Source organism: Triticum urartu, chromosome 7A (genome assembly GCF_056163025.1).
Source record: "Triticum urartu cultivar PI428250 chromosome 7A, HENAU_Tu73, whole genome shotgun sequence".
Classification (NCBI taxonomy): Eukaryota; Viridiplantae; Streptophyta; class Magnoliopsida; order Poales; family Poaceae; genus Triticum; species Triticum urartu.
Window position 1 is genome coordinate 105,847,227 of NC_141879.1, and position 25,078 is coordinate 105,872,304.

Consider the following 25,078-nt stretch of genomic DNA (forward strand, 5'->3'; position numbering starts at 1 on the left):
ATTAACTAGTGCCACGGATGTTGAGAGTCAAAAACTCTTAGTAAGGACACAAAGAATTTGGAACGCTCCATACTATTAATGCAGAAGTGCACAAAACTTATACGTATTCAGAAAAAAAGTAAATACGCAACGTCAACTTAGAGTTGGTGTATTATTTTTATTATACTAGAGGCTCCGCGCATTGCTGAAAAAATTGGTTGATAAAATTTTGGATTGATAATATGAGAACCAAAATTAAAAATAGATATGAATTATTATTTGATTACGTATAGTTATAACAATATTTATTGAATATAAGTAGAATAACTGAACGGAAACACTTCCCATGTATGGTTGAATGTCGTGGTGGGTCTTTTCCCATGCATAATTGCATGGTAAGATGGGCCTTATTCAATTCATAATTGTATGATGAGGTGACATGCTTGCATATTAAGATAAGTAAGTCAGTGAAGATCTTCTAGGTTTATAGGATTAGAGGAATTATGGTGGACCCCTTGAGTAGCCTGACGGCGTCCGCCGTGGCCATCGGCCCTTGCTGTGGCTAGCAGTGGTGGCTTGAAATTGCAGGTGGTCTGGTGCCATGCGGTGCAGCGTGCGGCTATGGGGTGAGTGACATGAGAGAGGAGAATAACAATAAGGAGATGAGGGTGAATCAATGTGTGGTTGGATGGTTAGGAGGATAGTGGTATCTGAGCCCGTCAGAGTTTAAATCCTAGACTTGACATTGGTGCTTGCATTTTTCTTGATTTATTTGAGACTTTCGGCGATGTGCATTGGGAGAATACATTCCCGTGAACTACAAAGGCGTATATGATGACTTCATCAATCTCAAAATAATATGTCGATTCAGGTGGTGTTTGGTTCTCTAGTTCTAGGATTTTTTTCTAGTCCCTAGGACTTTTTAAAAAAGACTCTCAAGGACGTGCTTCTAAGGACTTTTAGCACAAAGTCCCAAAAAAGTCCTATCATGTTTGATTTGCTAGGGACTTTTTCTAATCCCAACACAAAAAAATCCCTGGAACCAAATACCCCTTCAGTCTCTCGAAGATGCTCATAAAGATAGAATATGTGTGCGTTTATTCATAAAGATGAATATATATGTGTACGTATAAGCGTATGCGTCTGTACTATATATGTTAAAAAGACGAGGAATATTGCAATCATGATGAATGATTGGACAAAAGCAATCGGCTTTCATGTGGGCCCCGTAGGGGCACATGCGGACCTTGTGTGGTGACCGACACACGATGCGTATCAGCGGGCCGATTTCAACTTTTAACCTTTGGACCCCCGGCCAGATGTTCGGTAGGGAGGATGGCATTTTAGTTTTAAGGGGTGGCAGTTCAACATGGCGGTTTGTTCAAAGAATGCATTTTTCGTTTAAAAACTGTTGTCGTTTGATTTTTCTTCACAACATATATCATTAAATGGCGTTTGCTTGCCACCCTCTCCCAGCAAGGCTGGGTAAAATTACCGTAGCCCTTTGACGTTTTCTTACGGGATTGTTAAATCTCAGTCGACCGAGACTTACGAAGTCTTAGTCAATGCTATATTCATAAGACCATATGTGAAGATTCGTGCAAAAAAAATCTTTCTTTCTTTTTACATGTTGTGTCACTAGACTCTGAGTCAGACTGAGATCTAGTGACACCCTTTTTCTCATTTACACAGCTATGAAACATCAAAACACTCCAAATTAACGGAACTGTAATAAATCCCACAAACTTAAAGCTCAGGTCGTATATGTACTGCTTTGACTAACTAAGGTACAATGAAGGGGATGACCATTGACAAGAAGCCGTCATATGTAAGAGCTGCCGAGCCGGTGTAGCGCGTGTCATTCTCCTTGAATTTTTCAGTCAGACCCTACACAGAACAACACAGCAGCGAAAAATCTATCAGCAAACATTTGAAACTTCGATTAAGTGGTTGATTGATCGGTATCGGTGACGTACCTTCACAACCATTCCGCACCTTCAAGATCGAAACCGAAAGGCAAAACAAAACATTAATTAGTTCCATATATATGTTTAGAGCATTGGCTGAACATATGAGATTATTTTGTATGTCAAATAAAGTTAGGACTCCATATGCTTACTCCACAAAGTTGTCGAAGTCTAGGGCGCCGCGGTGGGAAACGCCATTGTTGTAGTTTGCTATGAGAAGATCAATGACCGAAGGCGGCACCGCGTATCCCAGGCTGCGAAGAGCTTCTCTCAACTCATCGGAATCGATCTTTCCGCTGCGGTCCCTATCGTATCTGTCGAAAACGACCTAGATAGCACCATGAAGAACAGAAATAAGTCCCATGTTGATGATAGATGGATGGGGAAAAATAGCAGATCATCGACAGAGGTTGACAAATATTATTTTATTTTTCATTTTGATTTGACTTCCCTCATGACAGATTAAGTTGCAGTATTAGATGGGCAATAATTCCATGAGAGCATCATAAGTTCATAACATGATTGGATAAACAGCTGTTTCTTGCAGAGAAACAGGGTCTCCACTCTCATTTGATAAAAAAAAAAGTACACTTGCAGTATTCAGAAGATTTCTATGCAACGAAGACAAGGTCGATGATATTTATTTATAATTTGGTGGTCGAACTGCAAGCAATGTGAAGATATGCAGAGAGCAAACAGAGAGCAACAGAAACAGAATGTGCACACTCTGTTTCACGATCGTACATACTTTCACCATTCAAAGTTAAACGATGGCAAGCAAATTGATAGTAGCACTCACCCGCCATTGCCCGAGGCAGTTCCATAGCGTCACGAACTCCGTTGGCCCTGCAACAAACATCGTTCGGAGGCAGCAAGAAATCAGTACTTGTTCTTTTACTGAAACAGTGCCGAAAGTGATGCAGATTTTGTCGTGGATGTTTGATGGAGCATAGCTGCATACGCGTGTGCTCTGCTTACCCATCCGGGAGCGCGGGGAGGAGGCGAGCTGGGCGTTGCTGAAGAGGAAGATGAGGAGGCGGATGGTGCGGATGCTGAAGCGGTGGTGCGCGTCGGACAGCGCGGCCTGCAGCTCCCCCTCGTCGATGCTGCCGCTGCCGTCGCGGTCGACGGCCCGGAACGCGCGCTCCACGTCCGGATGCGTCCCCGGCGGGAACGCCACGGCTCCCCCGAAACCCCCCATCGGCGGCGGGTAGCCTCCTTGGCCGTAGCCGTAGCCGTACGGCGAGGAGGAGGAGGAAGGCGTGGGCGCGGGAGGCGCCGAGGCCGCGTAGCCCTGGCTGTATCCTTGGCCGTTGCCGTACGGCGACGAGGTGGGCGCGGGAGGCGCCGACGGCGCGTAGCCGTAGCCCTGGCCGTATCCTTGGTCGTGGCCGTGGCCGTAGCGGTTGTAGTCGGCCATGGCGGAGAGGGGGGTGAGAAGGTCCGTGGGTGTTGAGGAAGACGGTGTCCGACGGTAACCGCACTGACGAAACGACGGCGGATTCCTTCCGGGATATATCAAAGAGACGAAGACGTTGACGTGCGGGAGGAGCGGTTCTAGCGGGGCTGGTTCTGGGTATATGTAGGCGAAAAAGAACGCGGTGGCCGTTCGCCCAGCGGTGCAATCTCTTGCCGCTGGATCGTTCTTGTCGTCGTCGAGCTGATCGTTCGCGCGCAAAAACTTAGAGCGGCATCAAATTAGCTTTGTCATCCTTCGCGCGTTGTGCTGGAAGTTTCTTGTGGGATGCTTAGTGCGCAAGAGGAGAAGGCGTGTGCGGCATGGCTAAGCAAACCGTACGCGCGCGGGTGCTGCCAAGACGCGTACGTGCGTGTGCGCCTCAGCTTCTTCAGGCATTTCTTTTTCCTCGCCGTCTACCGGCCGCCGCCGACTGCAGGTGTGTCTATCCGTGTCAAGGACCAAGGACTACAAGCTTTTGAGTACAACAACAATACTAGGGCAAGTACAATGACAAAAAAAAAACATCTTCTTAATCTTATCTTCAATAACTAGTTATTTCTAAAAACATGATGCTAAGAGATCATCTCTTACATAAGAAAAGACAAGACTTTTCTTATAATTTCTCTCTCCTCCACATCAGCATTTATCCTACATGGCACTCGTAAGATAGCATCATCGTACGGGCCCTTATATACGTGCAGGACACAGGACGCCGGGTTTAATTCCAACAGGTGACTCGATCATTACTGGAACGACTGGATGCTCTTGGCTTAACGCAATGGCCTGAGAGTCTGCAGCAATTGAGGCAAGAACACACCTTAGCGACCTTGACCCATTGACATGTCGCGGTCTAATTTATCACCCGTAAAATTAATTTGTGCAAATTTATATGCTACAGTATAGGCTGAATGGGTTCTTCATTGTTCCACTCATCATATTATTATTACTAACAAAAGGGTCAGTGCGTTGCAACGGAGAAAAAAAATCATAATCTTCAATGGCCATGACCACATCTTGCTGCATCACCGAAATACACTGTCACTCTCAATTTCGTGAAATCGTGAACATTTTTTTTAACTCGTGCACATATTTGAAATCATGGAAAAAATTCAAATTCATGAACACTTTTAAAAAATCGAACATTTTCTAAAATCAAGAACATTTCTTGAATTCATGAACATTTTATAATATTTGCTATTTTTTAAAATTATGGAAAATAAATATTTTTTTTGAATCGCCGAACATTTCTAGAATCGACGAACACTTTTTTGAAAATTTGTGGAACAATTTTTGAATTGGTGAAATTTTGTTCAATTTCACTAAAAAAATTAATACACTAACTTTTTTAAAATTATGAATATTTTTTTTATTTCCTGAACATTTATTTTCAAAATTTCAAAAAAATTCTGAATAAGCAAACATTATTTTTACAAAACTGTGAACATTTTTTGAATCCACAAACATTTTATGATTCTCGTTTTTTTATTTTTTCTAAACTTTTTTGAAGTCCCAAATTGTTTATACTAAAAAAAAGAAAAACGAAATTTAAAAAATAGGCTGCCCGGACGTGGGCCGGCCCAAACAGGCGCTCTCCGTATTCTCCCAACGCGCAGGATAGGAGGTCCCTACTGCATGGGCCGGCCCATGTGTGGAATTCCCCTGTGTGAAATGTTGTTTATCACTTATAGGTGGCATTTGCTAAAAAAAACTAATAGGTGGCAAACCCCTAAAGAAACTTATAGGTGGCAATCCCCTGTGTGTAATATTTTGCAACTTTGCTGGCAATTTTCGTGACGTATCGCCAGAAGCAATAGCCCCTTTATTATTACTAGAAAAAAACCCGTGCGTTGCAATGGGAAAGAAAATAACACACATTCTTAACCCAATAACCATGACTCAAGATCTTAATAGACCCGCCTCTTTTAGTTTCACATGGCATCACATTTGTATTTCCTCTATACTCACACACTCGCTCGAAAAAAAGCCCGTGCATTGCAACGGGAAAGAAAATAACACACACTCTTAACCCAATAACCATGACTCAAGACATTAATAGGCCCACGTCTTTTAGTTTCACATGGCATCACATTTGTGTTGCCGACAATGACCTCCGTGCTCACACAATGAAAACACGTTTGAATGTGGTTAGTCTTAATGTCTCTCTCTTTTGCACGCGCGCACGTGTGCACACTCGCTTGGAATAAGATAAAAAGAATGTTGTTGTTTTCCCGCAAGGTTTTTCATAGTTGTGTATGCATGGTTCTCGATGTTTTTTTCTCTCACTCTGGTTTTAATAGATATTTATTTGCAATTCGAATCACCGACGGTACAAAAAAAAAACAGACCATACACTATATATTAAGTTTGCATCAATATTATATTTTAGAAATATTTAACAGCTAAAATAACTTCATATTTAGATTCTACATATTTTTCTAATCAAGTTTCATATATAACATGTTAAAATCTAAGTTACGGTTTAAAAGATATGAATAATTTTATTTGACATAAACTGTAGATTGATTAACCAAAACGTCAAGGGGTTTTCTGTTAAAACTAAAAAAATGTTTCGGCTGACTTAAATATGGACGGCGGGTTGATTAGGTATAGATTAATCCATAGTAATTTTTTTGTTTATTTATTCAACCACAACAAAATATACCACATTATCTCTTTGTTTGCATGTAAAGAATCTCGTCACATACTACACTAGGGGTAAAACAGTCTTTTGAGCTTAGACTTAACACCGTTATTGGCCAAAAATGGCTGAAGTGTCACATATGGATCAAAATAAAGTTTGAGTGTCAAAATTGGAAGAGAACAAAACTTTGGGCCAAAAAGGGAAGCAAATTTAAAGAAATGGCCAAATAAGGACTTCTCTCAATGTGAATGGTGAATTTCCTAGTATGTCTCAATTTTTTTGCTACTATGAATGGTGAATGCTGCTAATATGCCCCAATTATTTGCTGCTGTCAATGGTGAATGGTGCTAGAGGATATTCCTAAATCTTTTTCATTCTCATATTCAGCAAGAAACTGTTCGGAACAACCAAGCATTAACAATTCGACACCAGATTTCAACCCAGGGACATTATAAACATTGCAGCACACAACTCATACTATGATCTCAGAAAAGAACTGGACCGTAGATTCTGTGGGCAGTTTCCCAGGATCTAACTCTAGAGAATCAAAAGCTGGAAAGAACTGGGCCCATAGGTCATATAGAGGTGGCGAAGCGAGTGTCAGATATGGCGAAATGCTTTCGCGTTCCCAGCATCCCAAATCTTCCAAAGAAGCATGAGGATGGATCACTGGCACGGTCATCTTCTGGGTTATGTTGATGAGATGCGCCCGCTCGTGAGAAAAATTATCAAGCCGTGGATCTTCATAAGGTGCACCAAACTGACGCGGACAGCCATTCCGCAGCGTAGGAACGTGCTTCAGATTCAGATCTGCCAAAGCGCCACACAAACAGAGGAGAAATCTGTGCGCGCATCCCATTGCCCGTAGGTAGGTGTCCGGATCGAAAAGATCGTCAGAGAACCAGGTAGGCAGGTGCCCACAACACTGGAGGCCACTTGCTCAGTTCAGAGTTGGGGCAAATAGCAGCGGCAGATGATCAATGTGACCGTATATTTCTCCATTCCTTCAATTCAATAATAATCAAGAAAGCATACACTATCCATGGACTGCAGAGCAGGGGAGCTAAAAATCCTACAGCTCAATGGCGATCCTGTGAACCCTTTCCTTGGGCAATGGCATGGACTCCAGCTCGAGGATCACCATGCCGGAGGAGGCGTCGTAGGAGAACTCCACCGGAGAAGAACCCAGCGTGCAACTCCTCGGCCGGACCGACGAGTAGGCGCCGAACCTCCCGCGCCCTCGCACTTCCATGCTCACCAGCCCGACCGCCTCCTCGCCGTCGGCGAGGAGGCTGTAAGTCAGGCCTTCCACCGCCGCGCCGCCGTTGAACATGTCCACGAGGCCCACCGGCGCGAACCTGAACCCGGCCGCCAAATCCTGCAGTCCACGGTGATCATTTCATCAGTCCACATATACAGAAGGCAACTGTACCGTCCACAAGTATCGATCAGATTGGACCAGGTGGTGCAGACCTTGATCGGCGACACGGTGAGCACGTCGTGCTCCAGGACCCTGAGGGACACGGGCAGCGCCGCGCCGTCGGGGAGGACCACGAGGTCACCGGCGCCGTGGCGGTACACGGCGCAGTCGCCGCCCCACCCGGCGCCGCCGTCCGTGGCCGCCTCGGCGATGAGGTGGACGTCGCGGCCCCGGACGCCGCAGGTCAGCGCGCCGGCGCCGGCCTCCTGGTGGAACACGTTCTTCTTCTCCGCGGAGCTCCACGCCGCGCCCTGGCAGTTGTACACGCCGAGCACGCCCGTGAACCTGTTCATGTTCCAGATCTTGAGCAGGGTGGCGCCGTCGCGCGCCGGGTCCGCGAACAGGCAGTCCCTGGTCGGCCGGCCCGGCAGCCGCGCGCGCAGCACGGTGCCGTCCGGCAGCACCATCTTCCTCAGCAGCTCGAAGTCGTGCCTCCCCGGCGCGTCGCTGACGTAGACGGGCCCGCCGCTGATGGCGCGCGCCGAGCCGTGGTAGTCGCCGGCCGGGTGGAGGGAGTGGAACATGTCCCAGTCCGGGAGCATGAACTCGCCGAGGAACACGCTGTTGTACGCCACCGCCGCGATGTGGATCGTGTGCGACACCGCCTCCCTCGGGAAGAAATCGTCCGACGCTCTCACCACCGCCGTCTGCTTCGAGCTGCGCGGAGATTTGGCAGAAATGGTGTCATGGTGATGAATTTCAGGGAGAAAATGTTGAAGATTTTGATGGAGGGATTGAGTTGTGTCTTACCAGTAGAGGGCGTCGGTGTTGTGGCTCATGCAGGCGATGATGCCGTTGTCCGGGAAGTTCTTGGCGACGGAGGCGTCGAGCGCGCGGTGGTACTCCTTGGTGAGCTGCACGCGGCCGCCGTGGCCGGCGCCGAGCGTCTCGAGGACGCACTGCACGTCCACCTTGACGCCGTCGACGCCGGCGGCGGCGAGGTACGCGTGGAGCTCGTCGTAGAAGCGGTGCACGGCCTGCGGGTGCACGAGGCCGAGCCCCTGCAGGGTGAGCACGTCGGTCTTCATGTTGGGCTCGTTCTCCGCCACGCCCGGCGAGATCTTGGGGAACTGCATGCTGGAGCGGTAGGCCTCCATCCCGGCGGCGCCCGGCCGCACGCCGCCCCAATAGCCGGTGATGGCGTGCCAGACGTACACGTACTTGAGCCCGTACTTCTCCTTCGCCGCGCGCACCAGCGTCTCGATGCCCGTGACGGTGGCCGGATCCTCGCCGCTCTGGAACTTGCTGTTCTCCTTGATGCCGGTTAGACGGGGAAGGGGCGGCGGCTTGCCGTTGCCGGCCTCGCCGGGGGAGTCCATGTCAGGGCTCGGTTTGTCGGTGCCGACCGACTGCCAGCCGTCGTCGATGATGACGAACTTGGGCGGCGCACCACCGGCGGCGAGGCTCTGGAGCCCGGCCTCGACGCCCTCCTGGGTGACGTCCTGGTAGAAGGCGTCCCACGTGCACCACCCGAAGTAGTCAACGATCGCGGGGAGCTTCTTCTCGGCGCGCGGGCGGAAGGTCCCGAGGCAGGACCTGACGGCCGCGACGGCGCCGGCGATGGCGGCGAAAGGGTCGGACTCCGCGGCGCCCACGAAGAGCGCGCGGTCGAAGGAACTGGCGCGCGTGCCGGCGTCGCCGCTCTCGACGCAGAGCTGGAGCTCGTCGCCGCCCGCGCCGCCGCCCTGGAGGCTGGCCCGGAACGCGCCCTCCACGAGCGGGAGGAACACGACGTACGACGCCTCGTCCTCCTCCTCCTCGCCGGCGCCGGGGCCCCTGGACTCCACCAGCAGGAACTGCGTCTCGTGCGGGACGTCGCCGCCCTTGTCCCCCATCCTCTGCGCCATCCACCACATCTTGAACCGGAAGCACGCCATGAACCGCACGCCCCTGCACACGCCCACACCAACCCAAAACCAAATCAGATCAATGCCGATCGAGACTTCACCGAACAAACGCACAGAACCGCGTATTCCTCCTCCGAGATCGCATCAGGCGGACGGGCGGGCGGACGCACCTCATGTGGCCGAGGGAGACGACGTGGCGGGAGGCCGGGTCGGCGAGGTCGGCGCCGAGGAAGACGCCGTCGACGGGGCCCCGGGCCGCCGCGGGCGACGCCGACACCGCGTCCGGCACGCCGGACAGCACCGTGCGCCCGCGGACCGTCAGCTCCCCGCCGGCGAGCCTGACGGACGACTCGATCGTCATCTCCTCCTCCTTCTCCTCCCTCGCGCTCCGCCGGCCGGACAACGCCGCCCCCTTGACCGCCGCAAGAATCCTAAACGAACACCTACACACAGACCAACAAAGTCAGCTAACAAGGCGAACGCAACACCGACGACCGGGAAAACAAGAACAAGAACAAGAACGGGAGGATCAATGAAATGCACGCACCGACGAGGAGTGGGTTTGGGATCGGGGAGGAGGCGGAGGGGCGGAGAGGCGAGGAGCGGTGGGCGGGAAGAGGGAGAGGACGCGCGGGTATATATACGCGCGCGAGGAGAGGATGAGGGGGGAGATGCGGCGGCCCCGGCGCTGCGGCAGCTGGGGATGGGTGCTGCGCGCGCCATCACGGGTGGGGGCATTGGCGGCTGGCTGGCTGGCTGTTAAATCTGTTGCGGTCCGCCGGATCGGATGGGGACGACCGGACGAGATGGGATGGGATTGGGTTTGGAAGACGGGGAAGTGGGCTGCTGACAGTGTGCCTCGTTGGCTGTTTGGTGGCGCGCCTTGTCGCTAGCGCTGATCCGTCCAGCTTTTTTCTGCTTGGTTGGCATGGCGTGCACGGGCCTGGCTATCCTCCTCGCCACACGAGGACATGACTCATTCGGTTCGCAGAACTTTCAAATTAGTTATTAGACAACTATAAAAAGCAAAAGATTCGGACATACCTCAAACTGCAATCTTTATGCATTTTCTAGGGGATCTCGTCTAATGTTAAGAATTTTATTAAGGATTCAGCTCCATATGTGCAATTTTTTTTTAAAAATATATAATATCTCTATGACTGTAAGACGAATGCTACCCATTGAAAAAAAAACATGAGTGGAAATCATGTAGAAATCCTCCCTAAAAAAAGCGAATGAGTCCTCGTAGCGAGAGGAGGGGTGGCGGATGATCCTGCCATCGTCGTGCCTTCAATGGTGGCGGCTCCCTTGTTTGGATCTGGAGGCCTCGAGATGGCGGCGATGGCCCTCCGCTCGGGGTTGGGTCGGCAACCTGGGTACCACGGGTGACACGAGTGAGGTGCCGAGCGAAAGCTCTGTGCCAGCGACGGTGATGCCACCAGGTGTCGCTTCCCTCTTGGGGGCGCAGTTGTGGGTCCCCTCACGGTACCAAGGGCTTCCGTAGTTCGTCTTTTCGGACATGGCGGCAGATCATGGCATTGTCACCCTCTTGGGGGGTGTCGTCATGGCGCATCGGTCCATTTTGGTTGCAACAGGACAACGACTCTGTGCATGTTTTGATCATTGCATGTGGCGTCCTCTGCTCTGGCATGAAGTGGTCTCGGTGGACTTTTATCTTATACATGTGTCCCCTTTTTCGGTTCTCGTTGTCTCCTCGCAGAATCGATGCTCCTCAACACATGCCCTCTCTGGAGATGACTTGGTGTATTCGGTACAAGTGTGACTGATTGCTTCCAAAGGTGGAATGGTTCCGTCCCTGATTGATAGTCTAGGTTGATTCTTGTTCAGTGTGGTGTCTTCTAGGATTGAGTTGGTAGTGTTCGTGCTACTCGCTTTGTTGTTGCTTTTCCTTTAACATGCTTGTTTGACAAAAAAAACCTCACCGGCCAGTTTGTGCAATGTTATCTATACAAGACTATTTTTAGGTGTTTTGTTAACAAACTGCGACACTCCTTGATGGTATGATATCCCAACTCAAAGTGTGTTTACTTCGGGAAGGTTAATTACTGATAATGCTCTCAGAGCTTTTGAGTGTATGCATTTGCTAAGAACATTTAAAGACTTTAGAGGGGAATTTTGTGCTTATAAGTTAGATCAAGCTAAATCCTATGATCGTGTAGATTGGCATTTCTTGCAATGTATGATGGGGGGCTTTGGGTTTTGGGCCACGTTGGATTAACTGGGTTATGACGTGTGTCACATCGGTGAAATTTGCGGTGCGCTTTAATGGTTAGTTGTTGGGGCCGTTTTTACCTACTCAGGGGCTAAGACAATGAGATCTTTTATCTCCACAATTGTTCCTATTTGTAGTCGAGGCGCTTTCTTTGTTGTTTAATGATACTTGTGCCAAGGGGGGCCCTTCAGGGATTCCGTTGAACAGATAATCTTCTGGTATTTCTCACTTGTTAATCGGAGATGGCGGTCTATTATTTTTCAAGGGCTCCAGATCAAGCATTAGCTACTAAAAATATTATAACATCGTAGAAGAAGGGGACTGGGCAATTATTAAGTCTTGACAAGTGTTCCATGATGTTTGGGAAGAAAATGCAGTTTAGAGAATCAAGTTGCTACTACTGTTATTTTAAAAATTACGGCGAAGTGGTTCGAGGATAGATATCTTGGACTTCCGGTATTAGAGGGAAGAATGAAAGTTGGAAGACTTAGCCTCTTTTGGTTCATAGGATAGGATTATCATAGGAATAGGAATCTTGTAGGAAATGAGATGACATGTATCTCAAATCCTATGAGTAGGAATAGGAAACAAGATGTCATTTGGTTGACATCAAAGGAATTTTTCCATTGAGTCTAGGCTCTTTTTTTATTTTCCTATGAAATGTGGAGGATAGGAACCAATCCTATGTAGGAATAGGAATCCATTCCTATGAACCAAAGGGTTCTAAAGGAAAGAATTCTATAAAAATCCTATCCTCTAGAATTCCTATAAAATTCCTCTAAACCAAAGGAGGCAAAACAGTCGTTCAGGTTCTACCCGTGTATGCTATGGGAATTTTCAAATTTCTGGCTTCGTTTTGTGAAGACTTATCCCAGACCATTAGCAACTTTTGGTGGGGAGATGAGGAAGACGGAAGGAAAACACAATGGTTGGCATGGGATAAATTAACAAGGCCAAAGGTAAGGAATCCATTGTTGTCTGCCTGTCTCTGCAAATTACGTGGGCAATTATTGGTTCTCTTTCACATGATGTCAGGATACTATTGAGGTGGATTATAGTAACAAAGGTAAGGGAAGAGTGAGAGGTATTATAGCAGATTATGGGCCATTAAAAGATAAACTGGTGCGGAAACCTTCCCACAGTTATACCAAGATCAATGTCGATGCTAGTTTTGTGGAGAATATTAATTCCGCGAGTGTGGGGTGGTTGCTAGAAATTCGTCTGATGAAGTTATTATTCCCTCATGGGATTTTATTGGTCGGTGTACTAGCATGAATGAAGCTGAGCTCCATGCCTGCCTCTCAGACCTTTATATCGGTATTACCCTTCACATTCTATTACTTTTGGAGACTGGTTGTGCTTTTGTTCACTCTCTCCTTGCAAATGAGAAGCCTGGTAGGTCTCCTCTTGTTGATCTGAAGAAAGTAGCCCTGAGTATCTTCAAGATGATCCAACATTTTAAAATTTCCAAAATTAATCGGCTTGCTAATGGGGCGGCACATGAGATTATTAAGTTTAGTTTTAGTACTAGGTCTGATGGGATTCTTGTTAATATTGTTCTGCCCTGCCTGTGGCATATGATGTAATGAATGATTGTAATAATATTCTTTATTAATTAATACATGGGGTGTTTCAAAAAAATTCCACGCCATTTTGCATTGGTTCTGCTGTTTGGGCTTTACATAGAAAGCTAGTCGAAAGCCTATTTCAAGATTTGAAATCGAGCGTCTATTATTTTCCACACCAACTATAGATGGTTATTATTATATTTCCTTGTTCATGATAATCGTTTATTATCCATGCTAGAATTGTATTGATAGGAAACTCAGATACATGTGTGGATACATAGACAACACCATGTCCCTAGTAAGCCTCTAGTTGACTAGCTCGTTGATCAATAGATGGTTACGGTTTCCTGACCATGGACATTGGATGTCGTTGATAACGGGATCACATCATTAGGAGAATGATGTGATGGACAAGACCCAATCCTAAGCCTAGCACAAGATCATGTAGTTCGTATGCTAAAGCTTTTCTAATGTCAAGTATCATTTCCTTAGACCATGAGATTGTGCAACTCCCGGATACCGTAGGAGTGCTTTGGGTGTGCCAAACGTCACAACGTAACTGGGTGGCTATAAAGGTACACTACAGGTATCTCCGAAAGTGTCTGTTGGGTTGGCACGAATCGAGACTGGGATTTGTCACTCCGTGTAAACGGAGAGGTATCTCTGGGCCCACTCGGTAGGACATCATCATAATGTGCACAATGTGATCAAGGAGTTGATCACGGGATGATGTGTTACGGAACGAGTAAAGAGACTTGCCGGTAACGAGATTGAACAAGGTATCGGGATACCGACGATCAAATCTCGGGCAAGTATTGTACCGCTAGACAAAGGGAATTGTATACGGGATTGATTAAGTCCTTGACATCGTGGTTCATCCGATGAGATCATCGTGGAACATGTGGGAGCCAACATGGGTATCCAGATCCCGCTGTTGGTTATTGACCGAAGAGTCATCTCGGTCATGTCTGCATGTCTCCCGAACCCGTAGGGTCTACACACTTAAGGTTCGGTGACGCTAGGGTTATAGAGATATTAGTATGCGGTAACCCTAAAGTTGTTCGGAGTCCCGGATGAGATCCCGGACGTCACAAGGAGTTCCGGAATGGTCCGGAGGTAAAGAATTATATATAGGAAGTGCTATTTCGGCCATCGGGACAAGTTTCGGGGTCACCGGTATTGTACCGGGACCACCGGAAGGGTCCCGGGGGTCCACCGGGTGGGGCCACCTGCCCCGGGGGGCCACATGGGCTGTAGGGGGTGCACCTTGGCCTATATGGGCCAAGGGCACCAGTCCCAAGAGGCCCATGCGCCAAGAGAAGAGGGAAAGGGAGAGTCCTAAAGGGGGAAGGCACCTCCGAGGTGCCTTGGGGAGGATGGACTCCTCCCCCCCTTGGCCGCACCCTTCCTTGGAGGAAGGGGCAAGGCTGCGCCCTCCCCCTCTCCCTTGGCCCTATATATAGTGGGGGGAAGGGAGGGCAACCATACCTAAGCCCTTGCGCCTCCCTCTCCCTCCCATGACACACCTCCCTCCTCCCGCAGCGCTTGGCAAAGTCCTGTTGGAATCCCGCTACTTCCACCACCACGCCGTCGTGCTGCTGGATCTCCATCAACCTCTCCTCCCCCTTGCTGGATCAATAAAGAGGAGACGTCGCTGCTCCGTACGTGTGTTGAACGCGGAGGTGCCGTCCGTACGGCGCTAGGATCATCGGTGATTTGAATCACGACGAGTACGACTCCATCAACCCCGTTCTCTTGAACGCTTCCGCGTGCGATCTACAAGGGTATGTAGATCCACTCCTCCCTCGTTGCTAGATGACTCCATAGATAGATCTCGGTGACACGTAGGAAAATTTTGAATTTATGCTACGTTCCCCGACAGTGGCATCATGAGCTAGGTCTATGCGTAGTTTCTATGCACGAGTAGAACACAAAGTAGTTGTGGGCGTTGATTTTGTTCAATATGCTTGCCGTTACTAGTCTTATCTTGATTAGGTGGCATTGTGGGATGAAGCGGCCCATGCACTAGTTGCATAAGGTGGCTAGCGGGTGTCTGTCTCTCCCACTTTAGTCGGATCGGATTCGATGAAAAGGGTCCTTATGAAGGGTAAATAGCAATTGGCATATCACGTTGTGGTTTTTGCGTAGGTAAGAAACGTTCTTGCTAGAAACCCATAGCAGCCACGTAAAACATGCAAACAACAATTAGAGGACGTCTAACTTGTTTTTGCAGGGTATGCTATGTGATGTGATATGGCCAAAAGGATGTGATGAATGATATATGTGATGTATGAGATTGATCATGTTCTTGTAATAGGAATCACGACTTGCATGTCGATGAATATGACAACCGGCAGGAGCCATAGGAGTTGTCTTAATTTATTTATGACCTGCGTGTCAACATAAACGTCATGTAATTACTTTACTTTATTGCTAACCGTTAGCTGTAGTAGTAGAAGTAATAGTTGACGAGACAACTTCAAGAAGACACGATGATGGAGATCATGATGATGGAGATCATGGTGTCATGCCGGTGACGATGATGATCATGGAGCCCCGAAGATGGAGATCAAAAGGAGCAATATGATATTGGCCATATCATGTCACTATTTGATTGCATGTGATGTTTATCATGTTTATGCATCTTTTTTGCTTAGAACAACGGTAGTAAATAAGATGATCCCTCATTAAAATTTCAAGAAGGTGTTCCCCCTAACTGTGCACCGTTGCGACAGTTCGTTGTTTCAAAGCACCACGTGATGATCGGGTTTTTGGTTCCAACGTTCACATACAACGGGTGTAAGACAGATTTACACATGCAAACACTTAGGTTGACTTGACGAGCCTAGCATGTGTACAGACATGGCCTCGGAACACAGAAGACCGAAAGGTCGAGCATGAGTCGTATGGTAGATACGATCAGTATGAAGATGTTCACCGATGTTGACTAGTCTGTCTCACGTGATGATCGGACACGGCCTAGTTGACTTGGATCATGTAATCACTTAGATGACTAGAGGGATGTCTATCTGAGTGGGAGTTCATAAGATGAACTAAATTATCCTGAACATAGTCAAAAGGTCTTCGCAAATTATGTCGTAGCTCGCGCTTTAGTTCTACTATTTAGTTATGTTCCTAGAGAAAAATTAGTTGAAAGTTGATAGTAGCAATTAAGCGGACTAGATCCGTAAACTGAGGATTGTCCTCATTGCTTCATAGAAGGCTTGTGTCCTTAATGCACCGCTCAGTGTGCTGAACCTCGAACGTCGTCTATGGATGTTGCGAACATCTGACATACACGTTTTGATGACTACATGATAGTTCAGTGCGTAATGCTAAACAGTTTAGAGTTGAGGCACCGAAGACGTTTTGAAACGTCGCGAAACATATGAGATGCTTCGAGGGCTGAAATTGGGATTTCAGGCTCGTGTCCACGTCAAGAGGTATAAGACCTCCGACGATTTTCTTAGCCTGCAAACTAAGGGAGAAAAGCTCAATTGTTGAGCTTGTGCTCAGATTGTCTGAGTACAACAATCATTTGAATCGAGTGGGAGTTGATCTTCCAGATAAGATAGTGATGTTTCTCCGAAGTCATTACCACCAAGCTGCTAGAGCTTCGTGATGAACTATAATATATCAGGGACATATATGATGATCCTTGAGATATTCGCGATGTTTGACACCAAAGTGGAAATCAAGAAGGAGCATCAATTGTTGATGGTTGGTGAAACCACTAGTTTCAAGAAGGGCAAGGGCAAGAAGGGATACTTCATGAAACGGCAATTCAGCTGCTGCTCTAGTGAAGAAACCCAAGGTTGAACCCAAACCCGAGACTGAGTGCTTCTGTAATAAGGGGAACACCCACTGGAGCAGAATTACCCTAGATACTTGGTAGATAAGAAGGCTGGCAAGGTCGATAGAAGTATATTGGATATACATTGTGTTGATGTGTACTTTACTAGTACTCCTAGTAGCACCAGGGTATTAGATACCGGTTTGGTTGCTAAGTGTTAGTAACTCGAAATAAAAGCTATGGAATAAACGGAGACTAGCTAAAGGTGAGCTGACGATATGTGTTGGAAGTGTTTCCAATGTTGATATGATCAAGCATCGCACGCTCCCTCTACCATCGAGATTGGTGTTAAACCTAAATAATTGTTATTTGGTGTTTGCGTTGAGCATAGACGTGATTGGATTATGTCTATCGCAATACGGTTCTTCATTTAAGGAGAATAATGGTTACTCTGTTTATTTGAATAATACCTTCAATGGTCTTGCACCTAAAATGAATGGTTTATTGAATCTCGATCGTAGTGATACACATGTTCATGCCAAAAGATATAAGATAGTAATGATAGTACCACCTACTTGTGGCACTGCCACTTAAGTCATATCGGTATAAAACGCATGAAGAATCTCCATGTTGATGGATCTTTGGGCTCACTCGTTTTGAAAAGTTTGAGACATGCGAACCATGTCTATTGGTGTATATGCATGAAGAAACTCCATGCAAATGGATCGTTTGGACTCACTTGATCTTGAATCACTTGAGACATGCAAATCATACCACATGGGCAAGATGACTGAAAGCCTCGTTTTAGTAAGACGGAACAAGATAGCAACTCGTTGGAAGTAACACATTTTGATGTGTGCAGTCCAATGAGTGCTGAGGCGTATAGTGGATATCGTTATGTGCTTCACAGATGATTTGAGTAGATGTTGAGTATATTTACTTGATGAATCACGAGTCTGAATTATTGAAAGGTTCAAGTAATTTCAGGGTGAAGTTGAAAGATCATCGTGACAAGAGGATAAAATATCTATGATATGATCATAGAGATGAATATCTGAATTACGAGTTTGGCACATAATTAAGACATTGTGGAAATCGTTTCACAACTAATACAGCCTGGAACACCATAGTGTGATGGTGTGTCCGTACATTATAACTGCACCCTATTGGATATGATGCATACCATGATGTCTCTTATCGAATTACCACGATAGTTCATGGGTTAGGCATTAGAGACAACCACATTCACTTTAAATAGGGCACCACGTAATTCCGATGAGATGACACCGTATGAACTATGGTTTAGAGAAACCTAAGCTGTCATTTCTTAAAAGTGTGGGGCTGCGACGCTTATGTGAAAAAGTTTCAGGCTGATAAGCTCGAACCCAAAGCGGATAAATGCATCTTCATAGGACACCCAAAATAGTTGGGTATACCTCCTGTCTCAGATCCGAAAGCAATAAGGGATTGTTTCTAGAATCGGGTCCTTTCTCGAGAAAAAGTTTCTCTCGAAAGAATTGAGTGGGAGGATGGTGGAGACTTGATGAGGTTGTTGAACCGTCTCTTCAAATAGCGTGTGGCAGGGCATAGGAAGTTGTTCCTGTGGCACCTACACCAATTGAAGTGGAAGCTTATGATATTGATCATGAGACTTCGGATCAAGTCACTCCCAAACCTCGTGGGATGACAAGGATGCGTACTACTTCAGAGTGGTACGTAATCCTGTCTTGGAAGTCATGTTGCTAGACAACAATGAACCTACGAGCTATGGAGAAGCGATGGTGGGCCCGGATTCCGATAAATGGCTCGAGGCCATAAAATCCGAGAGAGGATCCATGTATGAAAACAAAGTGTAGACTTTGGCAGAACAGCTCGATGGTCGTAAGGTTGTTGAGTGCAGATGGATTTTAAAAGAAAGACGGACAATGATGGTAAATGTCACCATTAAAGAAAGCTCGACTTGTCGTTAAGATGTTTTCCGACAAGTTCAAGGAGTTGACTACGATGAGACTTTCTCACTTGTAGCGATGCTAAGAGTCTGTTGGAATTATATTAGCAATTACTGCATTATTTATGAAATCTTGCAGATAGGATGTAAAAACATTGTTTCCTCGACGATTTTCTTGAGGAAATGTTGTATGTGATACAACCGGAAGGTTTTGTCAATCCTGAAAGATGCTAATAAGTATGCAAAGCTCCAGCAATCCTTCTAAGGACTGGAGTAAGCATCTCGGAGTTGGAACGTATGCTTTGATGAGATGATCAAAGATTTTGGTTGTATACAAAGTTTATGAGAAACTTGTATTTCCAAAGAAGTGAGTGGGAGCACTATAGAATTTCTGGTAAGTATATGTTGTTGACATATTGTGGATCAGAAATGACGTAGGATTTCTGGAAAGCATATAGGGTCATTTGAAAGGTGTTTTTCAATGGAAAACCTGGATTGAGCTACTTGAAAATTAAGCATCAAGATCTATAAGGATAGATCAAAAACGCTTAATGGTACTTTCAAATGAGCACATACCTTGACATGATCTTGAAGGTGTTCAAGATGGATCAGTCAAAGAAGGAGTTCTTGCCTGAGTTGTAAGGTATGAAGTTAAGACTTAAAGCTCGACCACGGCAGAAGAAAGAGGAAGGACGAAGGTCGTCCCCTATGCTTTTGTCATAGGCTCTACAGTATGCTACGCTGTGTACCGCACCTGAAATGTGCCTTGCCATGAGTCAGTCAAGGGGTACAAGAGTGATCTAAGATTGGATCACAGGACAGCGGTCAAAGTTATCCTTAGTAACTGGTGGACTAAGGAATTTTCTCGATTATGGAGGTGGTAAAAGAGTTCGTCGTAAAGGGTTACGCCGATGCAAGCTTAACACCTATCCGGATAGCTCTGAGTAGAGATATCGGATACGTATAATGGAGCAACAATTTAGAATAGCTCCATGTAGAACAGTTATTTGAAATGGCTCCAAATATAGCGTAGTAGCTGCATCTACAAGATGACATAGAGATTTGCGAGGTACATACGGATCTGAAAGATTCAGACCCGTTGACTATAACATCTCTCACAAGCATAACATGTTCAAACCCAGAACTCATCGAGTGTTAATCACATGGTAATGTGAACTAGATTATTGACTCTAGTAAACTCTTTGGGTGTTAGTCACATGGGGATGTGACCTTGAGTGTTAATCACATATCGATGTGAACTGGATTATTGACTCTAGTGCAAGTGGGAGACTGTTGGAAATATGCCCTAGAGGCAATAATAAATTGATTATTATTATATTTCCTTGTTCATGATAATCGTTTATTATCCATGCTAGAATTGTATTGATAGGAAACTCAGATACATGTGTGGATACATAGACAACACCATGTCCCTAGTAAGCCTCTAGTTGACTAGCTCGTTGATCAATAGATGGTTACGGTTTCCTGAACATGGACATTGGATGTCGTTGATAACGGGATCACATCATTAGGAGAATGATGTGATGGACAAGACCCAATCCTAAGCCTAGCACAAGATCATGTAGTTCGTATGCTAAAGCTTTTCTAATGTCAAGTATCATTTCCTTAGACCATGAGATTGTGCAACTCCCGGATACCGTAGGAGTGCTTTGGGTGTGCCAAACGTCACAACGTAACTGGGTGGCTATAAAGGTACACTACAGGTATCTCCGAAAGTGTCTGTTGGGTTGGCACGAATCAAGACTGGGATTTGTCACTCCGTGTAAACGGAGAGGTATCTCTGGGCCCACTCGGTAGGACATCATCATAATGTGCACAATGTGATCAAGGAGTTGATCACGGGATGATGTGTTACGGAACGAGTAAAGAGACTTGCCGGTAACGAGATTGAACAAGGTATCGGGATACCGACGATCAAATCTCGGGCAAGTATCGTACCGCTAGACAAAGGGAATTGTATACGGGATTGATTAAGTCCTTGACATCGTGGTTCATCCGATGAGATCATCGTGGAACATGTGGGAGCCAACATGGGTATCCAGATCCCGCTGTTGGTTATTGACCGGAGAGTCATCTCGGTCATGTCTGCATGTCTCCCGAACCCGTAGGGTCTACACACTTAAGGTTCGGTGACGCTAGGGTTATAGAGATATTAGTATGCGGTAACCCGAAAGTTGTTCGGAGTCCCGGATGAGATCCCGGACGTCACGAGGAGTTCCGGAATGGTCTGGAGGTAAAGAATTATATATAGGAAGTGCTATTTCGGCCATCAGGACAAGTTTCGGGGTCACCGATATTGTACCGGGACCACCGGAAGGGTCCCGGGGGTCCACCGGGTGGGGCCACCTGCCCCGGGGGGCCACATGGGCTGTAGGGGGTGCGCCTTGGCCTATATGGGCCAAGGGAACCAGCCCCAAGAGGTCCATACGCCAAGAGAAGAGGGAAAGGGAGAGTCCTAAAGGGGGAAGGCACCTCCGAGGTGACTTGGGGAGGATGGACTCCTCCCCCCCTTGGCCGCACCCTTCCTTGGAGGAAGGGGCAAGGCTGCGCCCTCCCCCTCTCCCTTGGCCCTATATATAGTGGGGGGAAGGGAGGGCAACCATACCTAAGCCCTTGCGCCTCCCTCTCCCTCCCATGACACACCTCCCTCCTCCCGCAGCGCTTGGCGAAGCCCTGTTGGAATCCCGCTACTTCCACCACCACGCCGTCGTGCTGCTGGATCTCCATCAACCTCTCCTCCCCCTTGCTAGATCAAGAAAGAGGAGACGTTGCTGCTCCGTACGTGTGTTGAACGCGGAGGTGCCGTCCGTTCGGCGCTAGGATCATCGGTGATTTGAATCACGACGAGTACGACTCCATCAACCCCGTTCTCTTGAACGCTTCTGCGCGCGATCTACAAGGGTATGTAGATCCACTCCTCCCTCGTTGCTAGATGACTCCATAGATAGATCTCGGTGACACGTAGGAAAATTTTGAATTTATGCTACGTTCCCCGACAGGGACTTGCCCCCCAAGTTAGGTGGGGCGTCCCCCACCCCTACGTTTTCCAACCCTAGGCGCAGGGGGAGGCCCATGGGGGGTGCACCAGCCCACCAGGGGCTGGTTCCCCTCCCACTTCAGCCCATGGGTCCCTCCGGGATAGGTGGCCCCACCCGATGGACCCCCGGGACCCTTCCGGTGGTCCCGGTACAATACCGATTACCCCCGAAACTTTCCCGATGGCCGAAACTGGATTTTCTATATATAAATCTTCACCTACGGACCATTCCGGAACTCCTCGTGACGTCCGGGATCTCATCCGGGACTGTTGGGTAACGTAGCAGAATTTTAAAATTTTCTACGCATCACCAAGATCAATCTATGGAGTCATCTAGCAACGAGGGAGAGAGGAGTGCATCTACATACCCTTGTAGATCGCGCGCGGAAGCGTTCAAGAGAACGGGGTTGATGGAGTCGTACTCGACGTGATCCAAATCACCGATGACCTAGTGCCAAACGGACGGCACCTCCGCGTTCAACACACGTACGGTTGGGAAGACGTCTCCTCCAACTTGATCCAGCAAGGGGGAAGGAGAGGTTGATGAAGATCCAGCAGCACGACGGCGTGGTGGTGGATGCAGCAGGATACCGGCAGGGCTTCGCCAAGCGCAAGCAGGGAGCAGAGGTGTTACGGAGGGAGAGGGAGGCGCCAAGAGCAAAGGGTGCGGCTGCCCTCCCTCCTCTTTATATAGGGGCCTTGGGGGGCGCCGGCCCTAGGAGATGAATCCCCAAGGAGGCGGCGGCCAAGGGGTGGCTTCCCCCCCAAGCCAAGTGGGGGGCGCCCCCACCCCTAGGGTTTCCCAACCCTAGGCGCAGGGGAGGCCCAAGGGGGGGCGCACCAGCCCACTAGGGGCTGGTTCCCCTCCCAATTCAGCCCATGGGGCCCTCCGGGATAGGTGGCCCCACCCGGTGGACCCCCGGGACCCTTCCGGTGGTCCCGGTACAATACCGGCGACCCCCGAAACCTTCCCGATGGCTGAAACTGGACTTCCTGTATATAAATCTTTACCTCCGGACCATTTCGGAACTCCACGTGACGTCCGGGATCTGATCTAGGACTCCGAACAACTTTCCGGTTACTGCATACTAATATCTCTACAACCCTAGCGTCATCGAACCTTAAGTGTGTAGACCCTACGTGTTCGGGAGACATGCAGACATGACCGAGACGCCTCTCCGGTCAATAACCAACAGCGGGATCTGGATACCCATGTTGGCTCCCACATGCTCCACGATGATCTCGTCGGATGAACCACGATGTCGAGGATTCAATCAATCCGTATACAATTCCCTTTGTCAATCGGTACGTTACTTGCCCGAGACTCGATCGTCGGTATCCCAATACCTCGTTAAATCTCGTTACCGGCAAGTCACTTTACTCGTGCCGTAATGCATGATCCCGTCATCAACCACTTGGTCACATTGAGCTCATTATGATGATGCATTACCGAGTGGGCCCAGAGATACCTCTCCGTCATACGGAGTGACAAATCCCAGTCTCGATTCGTGCCAACCCAACAGACACTTTCGGAGATACCTGTAGTGTACCTTTATAGTCACCCAGTTACGTTGTGACGTTTGGCACACCCAAGGCACTCCTACGGTATACGGGAATTGCACAATCTCATGGTCTAAGGAAATGATACTTGACATTCGGAAAAGCTAGAGCAAACGAACTACACGATCTTTGAGCTATGCTTAGGATTGGGTCTTGTCCATCACATCATTCTCCTAATGATGTGATCCCGTTATCAATGACATCCAATGTCCATAGTCAGGAAACCATGACTATCTTTTGATCAACGAGCTAGTCAACTAGAGGCTCACTAGGGACGTGTTGTGGTCTCTGTATTCACACATGTATTACGATTTCCGGATAACACAATTATAGCATGAACAATAGACAATTATCATGAACAAAGAAATATAATAATAACCATTTTATTATTGCCTCTAGGGCATATTTCCAACAGGGACTCCGAACAACTTTCGGGTTACCGCATACTAATATCTCTACAACCCTAGCGTCACCGAACTTTAAGTGTGTAGACCCTACGGGTTCGGGAGACACGCAGACATGACCGAGACGACTCTCCGTTCAATAACCAACAACGGGATATGGATACCCATGTTGGCTCCCACATGTTCCACGATGATCTCATCGGATGAACCACGATGTCGAGGATTCAATCAATCTCGTATTCAATTCCCTTTGTCAATCAGTACGTTACTTGCCCGAGATTCGATCGTCGGTATCCCAATACCTCGTTCAATCTCGTTACCGGCAAGTCACTTTACTCATACCGTAATGCATGATCCCATGACCAAACACTTGGTCACATTGAGCTCATTATGATGATGCATTACCGAGTGGGCCTAGAGATACCTCTTTGTCATACGGAGTGACAAATTCCAGTCTCGATCTGTGTCAACCCAACAGATACTTTCGGGGATACCTGTAGTATACCTTTATAGTCACCCAATTACGTTGTGACGTTTGGTACACCCAAAGCACTCCTACGTCATCCGGGAGTTACATGATCTCATGGTCTAAGGAAATGATACTTGACATTGGAAAAGCTCTAGCAAACGAACAACACGATCTTGTGCTATGCTTAGGATTGGGTCTTGTCCATCACATCATTCTCCTAATGATGTGATCCCGTTATCAATGACATCCAATGTCCATAGTCAGGAAACCATGACTATCTGTTGATCAACGAGCTAGTTAACTAGAGGCTCACTAGGGACATGTTATGGTCTATATATTCACACATGTATTTGTTGGAAATATGCCCTAGAGGCAATAATAAATTGGTTATTATTATATTTCCTTGTTCATGATAATCGTTTACTATCCATGCTAGAATTGTATTGATAGGAAACTCAGATACATGTGTGGATACATAGACAACACCATGTCCCTAGTAAGCCTCTAGTTGACTAGCTCATTGATCAATAGATGGTTACGGTTTCCTGACCATGGACATTGGATGACGTTGATAATGGGATCACACCATTAGGAGAATGATGTAATGGACAAGACCCAATCCCAAGCCTAGCACAAAGATCATGTAGTTCGTATGCTAAAGCTTTTCTAATG

The 25,078-nt window shown here is 47.4% G+C and overlaps 2 protein-coding genes across 2 annotated transcripts; both read right to left on the minus strand.

Annotated features, from left to right (window-relative positions):
* Positions 1 to 1,581: 1,581 nt before the first annotated feature.
* On the minus strand, positions 1,582 to 3,592 carry LOC125520584 (Calcium-binding EF-hand family protein). The gene is made up of 5 exons (XM_048685539.2): positions 2,925 to 3,592; positions 2,746 to 2,792; positions 2,099 to 2,274; positions 1,956 to 1,974; positions 1,582 to 1,866 (listed from the first exon to the last, which is right to left on the minus strand). The coding sequence occupies exons 1-5, from the start codon at positions 3,364 to 3,366 to the stop codon at positions 1,762 to 1,764; spliced, it is 789 nt and encodes a 262-aa protein (XP_048541496.2). The 5' UTR covers positions 3,367 to 3,592; the 3' UTR covers positions 1,582 to 1,761.
* A 3,428-nt stretch (positions 3,593 to 7,020) lies between these two features.
* DIN10 (Raffinose synthase family protein) lies at positions 7,021 to 10,165 on the minus strand. Its single transcript, XM_048690260.2, has 5 exons — positions 9,921 to 10,165; positions 9,544 to 9,816; positions 8,277 to 9,416; positions 7,520 to 8,183; positions 7,021 to 7,424 (listed from the first exon to the last, which is right to left on the minus strand). Exons 1-5 carry the CDS (start codon positions 10,109 to 10,111, stop codon positions 7,119 to 7,121), a joined length of 2,574 nt encoding a protein of 857 aa, XP_048546217.2. The 5' UTR covers positions 10,112 to 10,165; the 3' UTR covers positions 7,021 to 7,118.
* Between the last annotated feature and the right edge of the window lie 14,913 nt (positions 10,166 to 25,078).